The 14,464-nt window shown below is 52.1% G+C and overlaps 1 protein-coding gene across 1 annotated transcript; it reads right to left on the minus strand.

Moving 5' to 3' along the window:
- Positions 1 to 821: 821 nt before the first annotated feature.
- Positions 822 to 5,957, minus strand: KCNK15 (potassium two pore domain channel subfamily K member 15). The gene is made up of 2 exons (XM_077159452.1): positions 5,675 to 5,957; positions 822 to 1,528 (listed from the first exon to the last, which is right to left on the minus strand). The coding sequence occupies exons 1-2, from the start codon at positions 5,955 to 5,957 to the stop codon at positions 822 to 824; spliced, it is 990 nt and encodes a 329-aa protein (XP_077015567.1).
- Positions 5,958 to 14,464: the final 8,507 nt, after the last annotated feature.

Raw genomic sequence — 14,464 nt, forward strand, 5'->3', positions numbered from 1 at the left:
CAGGTACTGGAAGGATCTGCAGTCCCTAGTCATTGTACAGGTGTGGGAACTGAGGCCCAGGGAGGGGCTGAGGTTCCCAGGGGCCATGCCGCTGGCCAGGGGCAGGGCTGGGACCACTGCAGGCTCATCCAGCAGCTCAGGCTGCATCCTGCTGGCTTCAGGGGACCCTAGTGGTGGGTGTCGGGAAGTTCTTCCTCATGCTGGAGCAGAGCTGGGCAGGGACAAAGAGCACCTGCTTTAAGAGGGGCTGGGGATGTTGCATCATTTACACACTGGCCAACTAATCCACTCAACATGCTGGACAGAGAAGGAGAGATCATGGAAATGGTGAAGGGATTTGCTCACCAGTCCATAGCAGATGGGAGACTGTCCCCACCCCCGCCTCCCCCTGTTCCGACGCTTCCCATAGCACGAGCATCCGTCTGGCCTTACTGCTGGGACAGTTCCCCTACAACGTGGACAGCCAGCCTCTTCACACAATAGCCATCTATTTCCACTCTGGAGGGCCAGCCAGTGGCGTGGCCCTGTGGCAGGCTTCTAGGTGGCTGATGTGGTCAGGCTTCCCTAAAACAATTCGGAATGCAGGGATTGCTCCTACAGGGTGACTTTAGGGTATCCCTAGTGCTTGTGATGTGACTTTAATATATTTTCGGAGAGGAGGAGAAGGGGCCAGCCACAGGAGAGAATGAGACACGACTGGTGACCAAGGACAGCACAGAGGCCGCAGCCCCTCACCCCTCTCCAAGCTCGGGGGAGGGTGCGCTGGCAGCTAAACCCAACTCCTCCCTCTCCGGGTCCCACCCCCGGCCCGGGCGCAGCTTTCAGATGGACTTCCGCCGGGCCGGGAGCCTGCCTGCGCCGCCGCCCACGGCCTCAGGACTAGCAGGGGGCGAGAAGCCCAGGTTGTCGCGGGCCCACCTCTCCAGCCGGTGGACGCGGTAGGAGATGGAGGCGGAGCCGCCGCGGCGGCCCGGGCGGCGGGGCAGGGAGGGGCGGCGGCTCTCGGGCGCCCCCAGGCGGGGAGGGCTGGCGCGGCGGGCAGCGCGCTCTGGCGCGTCGGCGCTGGCGGCTAGGAAGCGCAGGACCACCAGGTTGAGGAAGGCGCCGATGACCGTGAGCCCCAGGAGGATATAGAGGAAGCTGAAGGCCACGTAGGGCGGCTTGCTCTGCAGCGCCTCGTTGCTCTGTAGCGCCACGAAGTCGCCGAAGCCGATGGTGGTGAGGGTGATGAAGCAGTAGTAGTAGGCGTGGAAGAAGGTCCAGCCCTCGAAGTGCGCGAAGGCGGCGGCCCCGAGCGCCAGGGTGGCGGCGCACCCCAGCAGCCCGGCCACCACCATGTTCTCCGTGGACACGCGCGGCCGCCGCAGCCCCGCGCAGCGCTTGGCCGCCAGCAGGAGGCGCCGCACCAGCGCGTTCAGCCGCTCGCCCAGGCTCTGGAAGGTGACGAGCGTCAGCGGGATGCCCAGGAGCGCATAGAACATGCAGAAGACCTTGCCCGAGTCCGTGCCCGGCGCGGCGTGGCCGTACCCTGCGGAGGGAGGGCGGGGGGGGGGGGCGGTGAGCGCCCGCAGCCGCCAGCCGCGCGCCCCCCTCCGGACCCGCGGGGCCCCTCTCAGCCCCCAGCCCTGACCCCGCCGGCCCTCCAGCCCTGCGCGGCAACTCGTAATCGTCCCAAATTGTAAACAGCCCTGGGGTCCCTCGACGGGGGAACGGATGAACAATGGAATTATTCTCAGCAAGAAGAGGAGCTGCTGTCAGCACAGCAAGGATGGATCGCAAATGCATTATTCTGAATGAAAGGCGCCCACCTCAGCGTACCGCCTGGTGCCATTTACGGGCCATTCCGGAAACTACAGATCCGTGGCTGCCGGGCGCTGGGTTTGCGGGAGGGATTAGTGCAAGGGGCATAGGATTTGGAGGGTTTGGGGGCTGGGGGAGTAGAGTGGGCTGGCAGGGAACTACTCTATGTATTGATGTGGCTTTTGTTACAGGACAGTATGCATGTATGCATTTGTCAGAACTCACAGAAGTGTACGCTGAAAAATGGTGAATTTTACTGTATGTCAATTATGCCTTGATATAAAAAAAAAAAAAAGCAAGCAAAAGCTTCCGTGACTCTCCCAGCACGGCAAGTACAGTCTCGGTTCTCATACGGTGTCCAGGCTCCTTCCTGATCTGAGTTCCACTGCCCCCCAGCCTCGCCCCCACCTTGGCCATCCCCTATTTCCAGCTGTACCAATGCTGTCTCCCCAACCAGTAGGTCCGATCTCCACATGCCTTTTCTCCTGTTGGTCTCCTCCCCTGGACTGCCCTCTCTTCCAGCCCATTGCTTCTTTCCCAGACCCCACTCCACACCTGCTCCCCTACCAGGCAGCCAGCCCTCGCTGAGCACCTCTTGGATTCTAGGCTCAGTGGATGGGCTTGGTCTGGTGCAGTGATCCTTCACTGGGTCCCCTCTGTTGTTGCAGGGGATGTAAGCCTGATGGGTTCCCTGGGTCTTGGAACACCATGCCACTGCTGCTGACTCACGTGCCTTTTCCTGGAGAGAGGAGGCTTAGCTTTCATGGCATTCTGAAAGGGTACACAACCCAAGAAAAGTCTGTGGCTCTTCCCAACAGAATATGCCTTCCCGAGCAATCTGACCCCACCTGCCAAAACGCAGCATGTACAAACTCTTTCACCTATGCAGTTCCACAGTTGGGGAATAGCCCTCAGGTATACTGTCCTATGCCAAATGCTGTATGCATGTGGACGGGCAATGTGGTGGTGTTTGTCAGAGCAAAAATCAGGAAGAGCCTAAGTGTTCAGATAGGAACCTGTTTTGGAGCATGGGGACATCCAAAAATGGAATACTACACAGGAGGCAATTCCATTCTCTAGGGGACATTTGCAAGGGTTGGAGACATTTTTGGTTGTCATAGATTGGGAGGGCTGTTACTGGCATCTAGAGAGGTAGAGCCCTGGAATGCTGCTAAATATCCTGCACTGCCCAGGACCAGCCCCCACAAGAGAGGGTAAACCATCAGCCCAACATGTGGAGAAGCCCTCCTATACAGCTATGAAAAAGATGGGAAAACTCTTTAGGGACTGATATGCAAAGATTTCCAAAATATATTAAGTGGCAAAAACAAGAGGCAAAACAGTATGTCTAATGCCAACTAACTGTGTGGGTTTTATCCTTTTAGAAAATATCTAGAAGTTACCATAAGACACTGGTAACTGTATTTGATCCAAGGAGAGGAATTCATTGGTGGGGGATAGGGTCAGAGAGAGACTGCTTTTCGCTCAATACCTTTCATATCCTGTGAAGTGTTTACTGTGTGTATATAAAACCTAGTCACAATAAAGTGTTTTTAAAACCCACTTCCACAGTTCCATTGCATGGCCCCATCAGTCTGCCTCTGTCATTTGGGGGGCTTTGTCCACCACTAGACTGCAAGCTTCTTGAGGGCAGGGACTGTGCCAGTTACTTCCCTGGGTCCCCAGGCACCAGACGGAGGAAACTCTTTGGGAATAAGAGGCCAGGAAGTGCTGTTTCCAGCTCTTTGGGGAGCTAGGTCAGGTTTTTTTCAGAAAGTGGAATGAATAATTGTAACAACCAAGCATGCAAGGTACTCTTATTTATATAACCATCCCAGTGATTAGGAGATAATTATTGTTATTATTTTGCAGATGAGGAAACTAGGCTCAGAGGGAGGAAGCTGTCTAGGGCTGCAGGTCCTGAGTGAGCTATAATCCTGTCCTCCAACGCCTCTCAGCTCAAGCCTCTGGGCCTTGGCACCTGACTGGCCACCACACTGCCTTATGCAGCCTGGACCATACAGGAAGTCTGGCACCCCCACGTGGCCAGAAAATGCAAGACTCCTGTTTTCGCTCAGTCTCTTTCCCAAGGCTCCTAGATGTGTTCTAGAAGGGGAACAGCCAGGAGAGGAGGCCAAATCCAGCTGGAAGGCTGCAAAAGAATGTGGGGGGAGGGCCAAGAGGGTCCTACACTATTGGGCATAGCGACAGGGAGGGTCTCAACTGGAGGGAGCAAAGGAGTCCTGGCTGAACCAAGAAGGAAGCAAGGATGCAAAACTGCACATCCTTCTGCAAAGCTATGTTGACTATATACTAAGTACCTATCACGTGACAGATTGTGGCAGTGGGGGTAAAATAAAATCAGACACATGCCTGCCCTCTGGGGCACACAGTCTAGTGGGGTTGTCTCTCTGGTATTTCCTGCTCTTATAGTCTGAATGATTCCAGGACCTCAGACTTCACTGCACATGAAGTCCCGTCTGTTCTGGAAAACATGGGAGCCATTTGGGCTCCTCTGTGCACCCAGATCTCTCATGCTTGGGGCTGCCCACCTCTGGGAAGTTCTACTCTCCCCAGATTTCCATATAGTGGGACTGGAAAGGAAATTACATTCCATCTGTCACCTGCCTTTCCCCGGAATTCGGGAATCATCCCTTTGCCAATGCTCCCTTTCCCTCTTGTGCCAGGCACATAGAGTTTGCTGTCTGTGAAAATAAAGCCAGATACAGACAGGGTGGTGGCAAAAGGGCTGGACCCAGAGTTGGCAAATAATGAATTATCATTATTACTAATTAATATTAATAATACTGCCCATCTCACCTCAGCTTTATCCCAGGTATTTTACTTGCTCAATCTCATTTAAACCTGGCAACCACCTGGCAGGGTAGGTACGATTGCAATTTGGAGTTTAGGAAACCAGGGTTCAGAGAAGAACAGTCAGTTGCAGGAGAAGGCAGGAGGCACCAGAGGTGAGAATAGAGCTCAACTTTGTGGAATCACAGGACTCATGCTGCTAAATGCATGGCTAAACCCGCAGCTCACATTTACTGAAAGAGCCTTATGGAGAACCTTCCCCCAAGGCCTGCGCTTCGAGGCAGTGGTCTGAGCCTAAAGGCCCCTAGACCTTCACAGCTTGGGGTCAGGGAAGTGTCTGGCACCCAGCTGGGAGCTCTGCAGAGCTGCTTCCACTGCTGCCTGGTTTCTGGGGCCGAGGCTCCGCAGGTACCAGCCTGACGGTAGCCATAGCAACGGTTGGCGGGCCAGAGCTGCGGAGGAACTGCTCTGGATCCCCGAGGGTGAGGTCCAAAGCCCGTGGCAATCAGTCATACCTTCAACAAATATTTACCTAGAGTCTACTATGTGCTAGGCACTGGCCAGACAGCTCCAAGACAGACGAGGTTCCTGCTTCCATAGAGCCACAGAACAGTAATTATTATAATGCAAAAATCAGTCTTTTCTTAAAAGTGCTTTCTACGTGTCGGCCCCTGTGCTAAGCCTTCTGCATCTATTATCATCTCCTGAGACTCAACGCAGCCCTGAGAACAGACCTATCAGCACCCTTACATTACAGAGGAGAAAACGGAAGCTCAGAGAGGTTAAGCAACTTGTCTAAAGTCACACAGCTAGTGGGATGCTGCAGGGCCAGGAAGCAACTCCAGCCACCTGCCCGCCCGCCTCTCGGCAAGCACGAGTTAATGACTCCGCTCCGCCCCGTCTGCGTAGACCGAGGTCCTCATTCGACAGAAAGAGGCAAGAGGGGCTCGGTGGGCTGAAACACCCGTCCAAGGGCACCCAGCCGGGGAGGGGCGGTGGTGGGAATCGGGCCGGCTCGGGATGGGGCGGACGCCGCGGGGAGGCGCCCGGGCGGGCTCACCGATGGTGGTGATGACGGTGATAGCGAAGTAGAAGGAGCCGGCGAACTTCCACTGGTGGCCGGCGCGGTGCGGCTCGGCCTGCAGCGCCAGGCGCTCCAGCTCGCGGTAGTCCTCGGCCGAGAAGCCGTACTTCCTCCGCAGCTCGCCCCGCTTCTGGGCCAGCAGCCGCTGGCGCCCGCTCTCCGCCTCCGACTCGAGCGCGTCGAAGACCGCGGCGCCCACCAGCAGGTACGACAGGATGCACAGGACCAGCGCGGCCGTGCGCGCGCTCTGCTTCCTCATGGCGGCGCCCCCGGCCCAGCTCGCCCCGGCTCCGGGCCGCGGGGGATGTCCCGGGCCCAGCCCCGTCCATGCGCCCCGACGGCCGGCGCGGGGACCGTGCAGCGCGCCCCGGGCCGCGAGCTCCGCCCCTCCGGCGCCCGGGACCCACGCGGAGCCGCCGTGAGGGCTGCGGCGGCGGGCAGCGACCCAGAGGCGGGGCCTCAGCGGGGCCCGGCTCGGGGTGGTGCGGGAGGGCGTGGGGGGTGGGGTTCTCCCGTTGCGGCCCCCCTGCGGTGCCCTTCCCGCCCGCGCAGCTGCCTCTGTTTACCCTTCTCGGATGTCTGCGGACAGTGACTGCTGGGCGAGGTCAGAGGACAAAGCCCAGAGCCCAGGTCTGCTTTCTGTCTCCACCACTAACGCGACCTGTGACTTTGGGTAAGTCATTCATTCATTCATTTACTCATTCGGGGAGCCAGACCCCCAATAAATATTGTCCAAGCCCTATGGGTACAGACAAGACTTCTGGTATAGATCGAGTAAGGAGAGTCAGCCAGTGATGCCTAAACAAACAGATACACAAAAAGGTAATTTAAGATAAGTGTGATGGAGAAGGAAAACAGTTTCTTGGGTGTGATGGGTCCTGCCAGCTAAGGAGGAGCGACAGGGGAGAGAGAGAGCTTCCAGACAGCGCCAGTCCTTTCAGCAGAAGCAAACCTGGCTGGGCAGCCAGGGTGACTGGAGCCAAGAAAGTCAGGTGGGGGGGAGTAGAAGGATCGTGGAGAGTTAGGCAGTGCTGTTGGAAGCCATGAAAAGGTTTAAAGCAGAAAAAACAATGATGGGCTTCATATGTATTTTAAAAACAACATGAAGCTCTCTTGTGCAAAATGTAGGAGGCCAGTTAGAAAACTGTCCAGTGCACAAGGCTGGCTTGGACTGGGAGAAAGGCACTGGCGATGGGCAGACCTGGTGCAGCTGAGCTATGTTCAGGAAGTGGAGCGGGGCCTCTGCTAGGCCACATTTCCCAGCCTCCCTTGTGCTCAGGAATGTCCATGGGACGAAGCTGTGGCCAAGGGAAGGTGGGCAGAAGGCTGAGGGCCATGCCCTCCCACACCCCCTCCTTCACCTCTTGTCCTCCCCCCCATGCCCCCAGCTCCCCCTGCCCTCCAGCAGCGTGTAACAGGGGACAGAGCCCAGTGGGAGGAGCCTGGGTATTTAAATGACTCACTGCAAGGCCACCCACCCTTTTTGAACTTCTGTCACATTGAGCCAATGAAATATGGGGGTCAATCTATGAGCATAGCTGGCGTGACCCCAATACATGGGGCAGCAGGACTGGCTGCCGAGGCCTGGGTGTGTGACCTGAGCTTGGGGGAACCTTCCGCTGACCTCACTGCAGAGGAACCCACGTCTACCTCCAATACCAAGGTGACATTTTTCCTGGAGTCCTGGGAGGGCCTGCATGGAAAGTGGGGGCAGAGTGGCGGGCAGCCTCTCTAGGGGGCCATCCTCCTGCAGCTGTCGGGGCACCAACCTTCTCAGGGTTCTGCTGCAGCCGTGGCGTGCCTTGTCTACCCCCAGTGATGGTTCCAGTTTCTCTCCCCACAGCCCCTTTGCAGATTTTGCTCCAGGCGCACTAAGCTTTCAGCCCCTTGCATAGAACTCTTACTATATTGTGAACAGCCCCTCCCATCCCGCTCCACAGCCCACGGTTACTAAGCACCTGCTGGGGTAAGGCGGGCATCAGTTAGAGCACCCACATTTGTGAGTGCCTCTAATGACCCAACACCCCATTCGTTCTTCAGCCCTCGGCTTATTTGCACAATGGTCCTGCTTCCTTCTCTCCAGGAGCCTTCCTCTGTGTCCCACCCATCTTACACCTTTCCTACTGTGCTGTCATGTCACATACCCCATCTGCATCTCTCTCTGCGTCTGTGAGCTGCCTGAAAGTGGGGATCCAGTTTGGGCCACCTCTCTGTCTCCCGAGACCTGGACCTGATACCCAGCACACGCCCAGTGGCTGTGGACAAACCAGCAGCAGCTGCGCTGGGAGGTTGAGGGCGTGGACTCAGCACCGAGACTGCCCGGGTTTATGTTCTGTTTCTATTACTTAGCAGCTGTGTGGATTCAGAGTGCCTCAGTTTCTCCATCAATGACATGGGGCTAAAAACTGTTCTTACCTCATAGGGAGAATAATGGGGTGCCCCAAAGATGTCCACATCCTAATCCCCAGGATGTGGGAAGGTAGGCTCCATGGCAAAGAGGAAGGCAGGCTGCAGGTGGAAGTAAGGTTGATAATCAGCTGACCTTAGAATAGGGAAATTATGCTGGGATTATCTGGGTAGGCCCCACATAGTCACAGGGGTCCTTTAGAAAGTAGAGGAGGGAGGCAGAGAGGGTGGCATGAGAAGGACTCGGGTGACATTGATGGCTTGAAGACGGAGGAAGGGGGCTCTGAGCCCAGGAAAGTGAGTGTGCTAGTTTGAAACTTTTCTGATCCCCAGAAAAGCCACAACCTTTAATCCTGATTCAATATTATAACAATCTAATCTGATTAGATTGTTTCCATGGAGATTGACCCACTCAATTGTGGGTTTGACCTTTTGATTAGATTACTCTGAGATGGGACACTCTCAATTAGATGGAGATATGACCCGCCCATTTTCAGGTGGGTCTTGATTCGTTTACTAGAGTCCTTTAAAAGAAGAAACATTTGGAGAGAGATCAGAGCTGACACAGACAGAGCCGTATGGAGATGCAGGCAGAAGGAAAATGCCACAGGGAAGCTGTTTGAAACGAGAAGCCGGAGGACCAGCAAACACCAGCCATGTGTCTTCCCAGTTGGCCTTTCTTGAGTCGAGATATCTTTCTCTGGATGTCTTAGTTTGGACATTTTTATGGCCTTAGAACCATAAACTTATAACTTAATAAATTCCCTTTGTAAAAGCCAGCCCATCTCTGGTATATGGCACTCTGGCAGTATTTAGCAAACTAAAACAGGGAGTGTCCTCTAGAATTTGGAAAAGACAAAACCTTTTTTGGTCTTCTCTCCCCTAGAACCTACAGAGAGGAACACAGCCTAGCTGACACTTTGGTTTTAGCCCAGTGACGCCCGTGTAGACTTCTGTCCTACAGAACTGGAAGATAAGACATTCGCATTTTTAAGCTGCTAAATGTGGAGTAACTTGTGACGGCCACCATGGGGAAATAAAGGCAGCGGTTGTGAGGATTTGATTAGCCAGAATGTGGGAAACCTGCGGCCCCAGACTTATGGGCTTGATCTGGTCGTGTTAACTCGGCCTGTCATAAGTGCCCAGGCTTCTAGGGACATCAGACCCAGCACCTGCCCCAGCTCTCCTCCCAGGAAGCCAGGTGGCAGTCCAATGCCTGAAAGCAGGGTGCTGGCAGCCGGTGTGCTTGCACTGCTGCCTCAGCCTCATTTTTAACAGCAGTGCCAGCAAATTTGATTTTCTGATTTCTGCTTAGACATAGGTAGAGCCGAATGCGAAGTTCAAGTCCAGAGTAGGGGTGAGGTGGGGTGCTGGGGCCTACGGCCTAAGAAGAGCTTGTTGGAACAGGGGCTCTTCCAGGGGGTGCTGGGGTGGGGATGGGGGCTTGTTCTCAGCGGGAAGGGCAGGGACCCACTCAGGAGAGAGACAGTGGGGCCTGGTCATGACCACAGCTGCCCTGGAGGCCCTGGGATGCCCCCACTTGCTAGCTGGGTGCCTATGGGTGGGACGCGTCCACTTCTCTGTGCCTCGGTTTTACCATCTGAGGAATGGGTACGATGATATTGCCCATCTCAGGGGACCATGTTGAGAACTAGGGAAGATACTGGATGATGCTTTCTAAGCCCTTTTCCTCCCCTTTCACAACCTGCTCTCTGCCTGCGGATGTCAAGGAGGAGGAAAGCTAAAGTTGTCAAGCACCTGTCCGTGCTGGGCTGGTTCACGGACGTCACTGATGGACGCCAGCCTGGAGGAGGCTGAGCCATGGCTCGAACTCAGGGCTGCCCAGCTCTGAGGTCCTGACCCTTCTGTCACTGCTGGCTCTGCCACACTCCCCCCGCCTGGTCCCCGTTTTCCTCTTCGCTGAGATGGGCTCAGGCCCAGCAGCCGAGGCTTTGTCAAATGTGCCCAGCGGGAATGGGGAGGATTTGGGCCATGGGGGAGCTGTCTGGTCCAGCCAAGCAGGTGACTCTGCCCGGTGCCCAGCATTTTCCATTCAGTGGCTCTATTTTAAGCCTGAGGAGGTCAGAGTTTGTGTACATGTGTTTCTCAGCTTGCAAGATCATCAGCTGAGCAATCACCAAAAACAGCAACACCCGAGGCACCTTCTCAGCCCTCCCTCGCTCTGCCGCCTCCCTTCCTTCCTCCTTGGGGACCTGAGGGGACCTAGTGATTTTCCTCTGTCCCGTCGTGCCCGAGGCATACCCACGGCCCCTCAAGAAGCCCTTGAACTTGCTTCTTCCAGAGCCCCAACATGGTCAGCTTTGAAGACCTCAAAAAATAGAGTCCCCATCCCCAGCCAGACCCCAGATACCTTTCAAAGCACTCGAGGCTCATCTGAAAGCTTGGCGAGGCAGGCTTTCTGCATGTCGGGGAAGGAAACTGAGACTCAGAGGGAACGAGAAGTCTCTTCTCTAAGGCCACACGTGTGGGGTGGTGTTAAGAAGGAAGGTGGGCTTCGGAGTGGGCCAGGCCTCGTTCCACCCTGGGTAAGTGGCTTCACCTTTTTGAGCCTCAGTTTCCGCATCTGTGATGTGGGAGCAAAGCTAATCTGCCTAAGAGTCTCCTTGTGAAACTTACACGGCAGTGTGTCTGCAGAAGCTCTCAGCACAGAGCAATGCCAGGTAAACGTTAGGCCCCTTTCCACCTGAGTCATTTCTTCTTTCCCTTTTTCCAAGCTGCGTATTCCCCAGGTCTATTGGGATCTTAAGGGATTGATTTTTATAGCTAGAATATAGTTAGATAAATTTCCAAAAGGCCAGCGGGCCCAGGCATTTACCTAAATAAACTCTTGCCCTTGTCCCTCTCCTAAAAGAGTGGATTGTTTTAACTTAGGGGACAACGAATACAGCCCTGTGGTGATGGCAGCTTGTGGCCTCTCTGCAGCCCAAGAATCCTTCAGGGATCTGGGTTGCAAAAAATGAAAGTCTGCTTTATTTTATTTTATTTTTTATTGTGAAAAATAACATATATACAAAAAGGCAATCCATTTCAGAGCTCACCGTAACAATTAGTTATAGAACAAATTTCAGAGTTTGGTATGGGTTAGAGTTCCACAACTGTAGCTTTTTCCTTCCACCTGTTCCAAGACACTGGAGACTAAAAGAAATATCAATATAATGATTCAATAGTCATATTCATTTGTTAAATCCTATCTTCTCTGTTATAACTCTAACTTCTCCTTTGATCTTTCTCCTACTCTTTAGGGGTACTTGGACTATGCCCATTCCGATTTTTTCGCGTTGGAAAGGGCTGTCGATAATAATATGAGTTGGGGGATGGAACTAGTTGATGTTCTGGAGAGGCTGGCCTGGGTTTCAGGACTGTCTGGCCTAGGAACCCTTGTGGAGGTTGTGGGGTTCTGGAAAGTAATCCTAGTGCATGCAGCCTTTGTAGAATCTCATATAAAGCCCTAGGTGTTCTTTGGGGTTGATAGGAATGGTTTTGGTTGGGGTTTGGCAATCCATGATAAATAGCAATATGTAGCTGAAGTTTGTATAAGAGCAGCCTCCAGAGTAACCTCTCGACTCTATTTTAGCTCTCTTAGCCACTGATACATTATTTGTCACAATTCTTTTCCCCGTTTTGGTCAGGAAGGCATTGTTGATCCCATGGTGTCAGGGCCAAGCTCATGCCTGGCAGTCATCTCCCATGTTGCCAGGGAGACTTTCACCCCTGGATGTCATGTTCTATGGGGGGAGGGGGGCAATTATTTCACTTGCAGTGTTGGGTTTAGAGAGAAAGAGAGAGACCACGTCTGAGCAACAAAAGAGGTCCTCTGGAAGTAATTCTTAGGGATAACTACAAGTAGGCTAAGCTTCTCCGCTACATAAATAAATGTCACAAGAGCAAGCCTCAAGATCAAGGGCTTGGCGTATTAACTTAGGGATCCCTAATGTTTGAGACAGTATCAGGGTTTTCCTTGGTGGTAAAGTTTAATAGTTCCATATTTTTTTCTCCCATCCCCCAAGGGACTTTGCCAATACTTTCAATTACTGCCCAACTTACTCTGGGATGTAGCTGGGCCTTACAGTTAGCTATACAGAACTACAGAGCCTCATTCCCATCCTGGGCTCCATGTTGTTTAAATGATTTATCCAGACAGGTTGGTTAGATTATGTGCTACAGAAAATTTAGGTTTTGGACAAAATAAACCTTTCTTCCTTTGGTCTCATAGAGTAGGTCAAATTTTAAATACAGACAATGCTCTCCTTACCCCTGTATCTCATTTACCTGAGTCCTAACCCCGTCAGCTTAGTTCTTCTCTCTAATTGAAGCCTGATCTCTTTCTCAATTTCTTTAATAGTTGTTGTATGGGGCAATGCTGACTTTCAGAGCTGCAGCACTCCTACTTAGATGTCACATAGGTACCAAATGTTCTAGGGAAATACCAAGTTATACATATATAGCACAGCCTCTCAAAATCTAGAAATAACAATTGCAGCTCTGGACTAAATGTGAGTGCTGTAAGAGCTTGTGATCTAGGCCCTAATTTTCTTATAAGCATTTTCTAAATGGAACTGTACAATAATTGCTCTTTTTTTTTTCTGGCTTATTTTGCATCACATAATGTCCCACAGGTTCATTCACGACATCGCATGCCTCTGCATGACTTTGTTCCTTTCTGTAGCAGCACAGTATTCGATCATATGTGTACATCACAGTTCACTGTTCTACTTCTCAGTCAATGCATCCTTCAGCCACCTCCATCCACTGGGTCCATGTCCCCCAGTATCCTCACTTAGTGGTATAATCATCAACACTTTCAATTTTAGACAACTTTCATTGCTCCCAAGAGAAAAATAACCAATAAACACACCCTCACCAAACAGAAAATCCAAACCTCCCCCTAACTCTTGTCCTTCCCCCTCAATAATTTACCCCTGGTATTTCTGTAGTGCTGTTGATGTTTTCCTGTTTAACAGCCCACAGCATGCAATAGCAGTTTCCCCGCATACCTCAATATTATAAACACTTTGTACAAGACTCACACCTTTGAAGTAGTTCATGCAAGAACTTAGTTGTATTTGTAGTGTTAATTGGTGGGATACATGGGTCTATATGACCCTTTCAATCATGTTCACCTTCAATATGACAATATTACTTATAGACCCACTAATGAACTGTCTTCACTTCTATCCATTCCCCTACATTTAAGTTCAACCTCATTAGCTAACCATTTACCATCTCCGGCTTCTGTGTGTCTCTAGATCCCCTATATTCTGTATTATAAGCCTCTGAGTTTATCTTTACCAAGGTCATAAAAGTGAAATCATCCAGAATCTATCGTTTTGTGTCTGGCTTATTTCACTCAGCATCGTGTCCTCAAGGTTCATTCATGTTGTCATATGTCTCAGGACATCGTTTTGTTTACTGCTGCATAATATTCCATCATATGTATATACTGCATTTTGTTTATCCACTTGTCTGTTGATGGGCACTTGGATTGTTTCCATCCTTTGGCAATTGTGAATAGTGCAGCTGGGAACATCGGTGTGCAAATGTCTGTGTCACTGCTTTCAGCTCTTCTGGGTATATACCAAGTAGTGGTGTTGCAGGCTCGTAGGGCAACTCTATATTTAGTTTCCTAAGGAACCACCAAACTGTCTTCCATAGTGGCTGCACCATTATACATTCCCACCAGCAGTGCCTCAGTGTCCCAGTTTCTCCACATCCTCTCCAGCATTTGTAGTTTCCTGTTTGTGTTAATAGCAGCCATTCTTATAGGTGTGAGGTGGTATCTCATTGTAGTCTTGATCTGAATTTCTCTTAAAGCTAATGAAAATGAGCATCTCTTCATGTGCTTTTTGGCCATCTGTATTTGTTTTCGGAAAAATGTCTACCCATATCTTTAGCCTATTTTGTAATTGGGTGGTTTGTTCTTTTGTTGACGAGTTGTATGATTTCTTTATGTACACAGGATATCAAACCTTTATCTGACAAGTGGTTTCCAAATATTTTCTCCCATTGAGTTGGCTCCCTCTTTGTCTTTTTGACAAAGTCTTTCGAGGCACAAATGCATTTGATTTTGAGGAGTTCCCAATTATATATTTTCTTTTGTTGCTTGCGGCTCCTGGCCAGGGAGAAGCAGCAGATGTGGCTCCAGGCTGGAGGCTCAGAGCTGGGGACCCAGACGGATGAGACAGGAACTTGAGTGTTGCCAGGGAAATGCCGTATCCACCCCCAGGGTTGGAGGCACCGTCCTTCCCAGGCTGAGGGGGTTATTCTTTGGGGGACAAATGACAACTGTCTGAGTCTGACCTGTTGGGACCCAGCCAGGCTGCTCAGAGGAATTCTAACGAG

Source organism: Tamandua tetradactyla, chromosome 1 (genome assembly GCF_023851605.1).
Source record: "Tamandua tetradactyla isolate mTamTet1 chromosome 1, mTamTet1.pri, whole genome shotgun sequence".
Taxonomy (NCBI): domain Eukaryota; kingdom Metazoa; phylum Chordata; class Mammalia; order Pilosa; family Myrmecophagidae; genus Tamandua; species Tamandua tetradactyla.

Excerpts from the sequence above, each read along its gene's own strand:
- KCNK15 (XM_077159452.1), bottom strand. The coding sequence starts at position 5,957 with ATGAGGAAGCAGAGCGCGCGCACGGCCGCGCTGGTCCTGTGCATCCTG. Across the intron at positions 1,529-5,674 it reads CACCGTCATCACCACCATCG|GGTACGGCCACGCCGCGCCG; the intron begins GTGAGCCCGCCC and ends CTCCCTCCGCAG.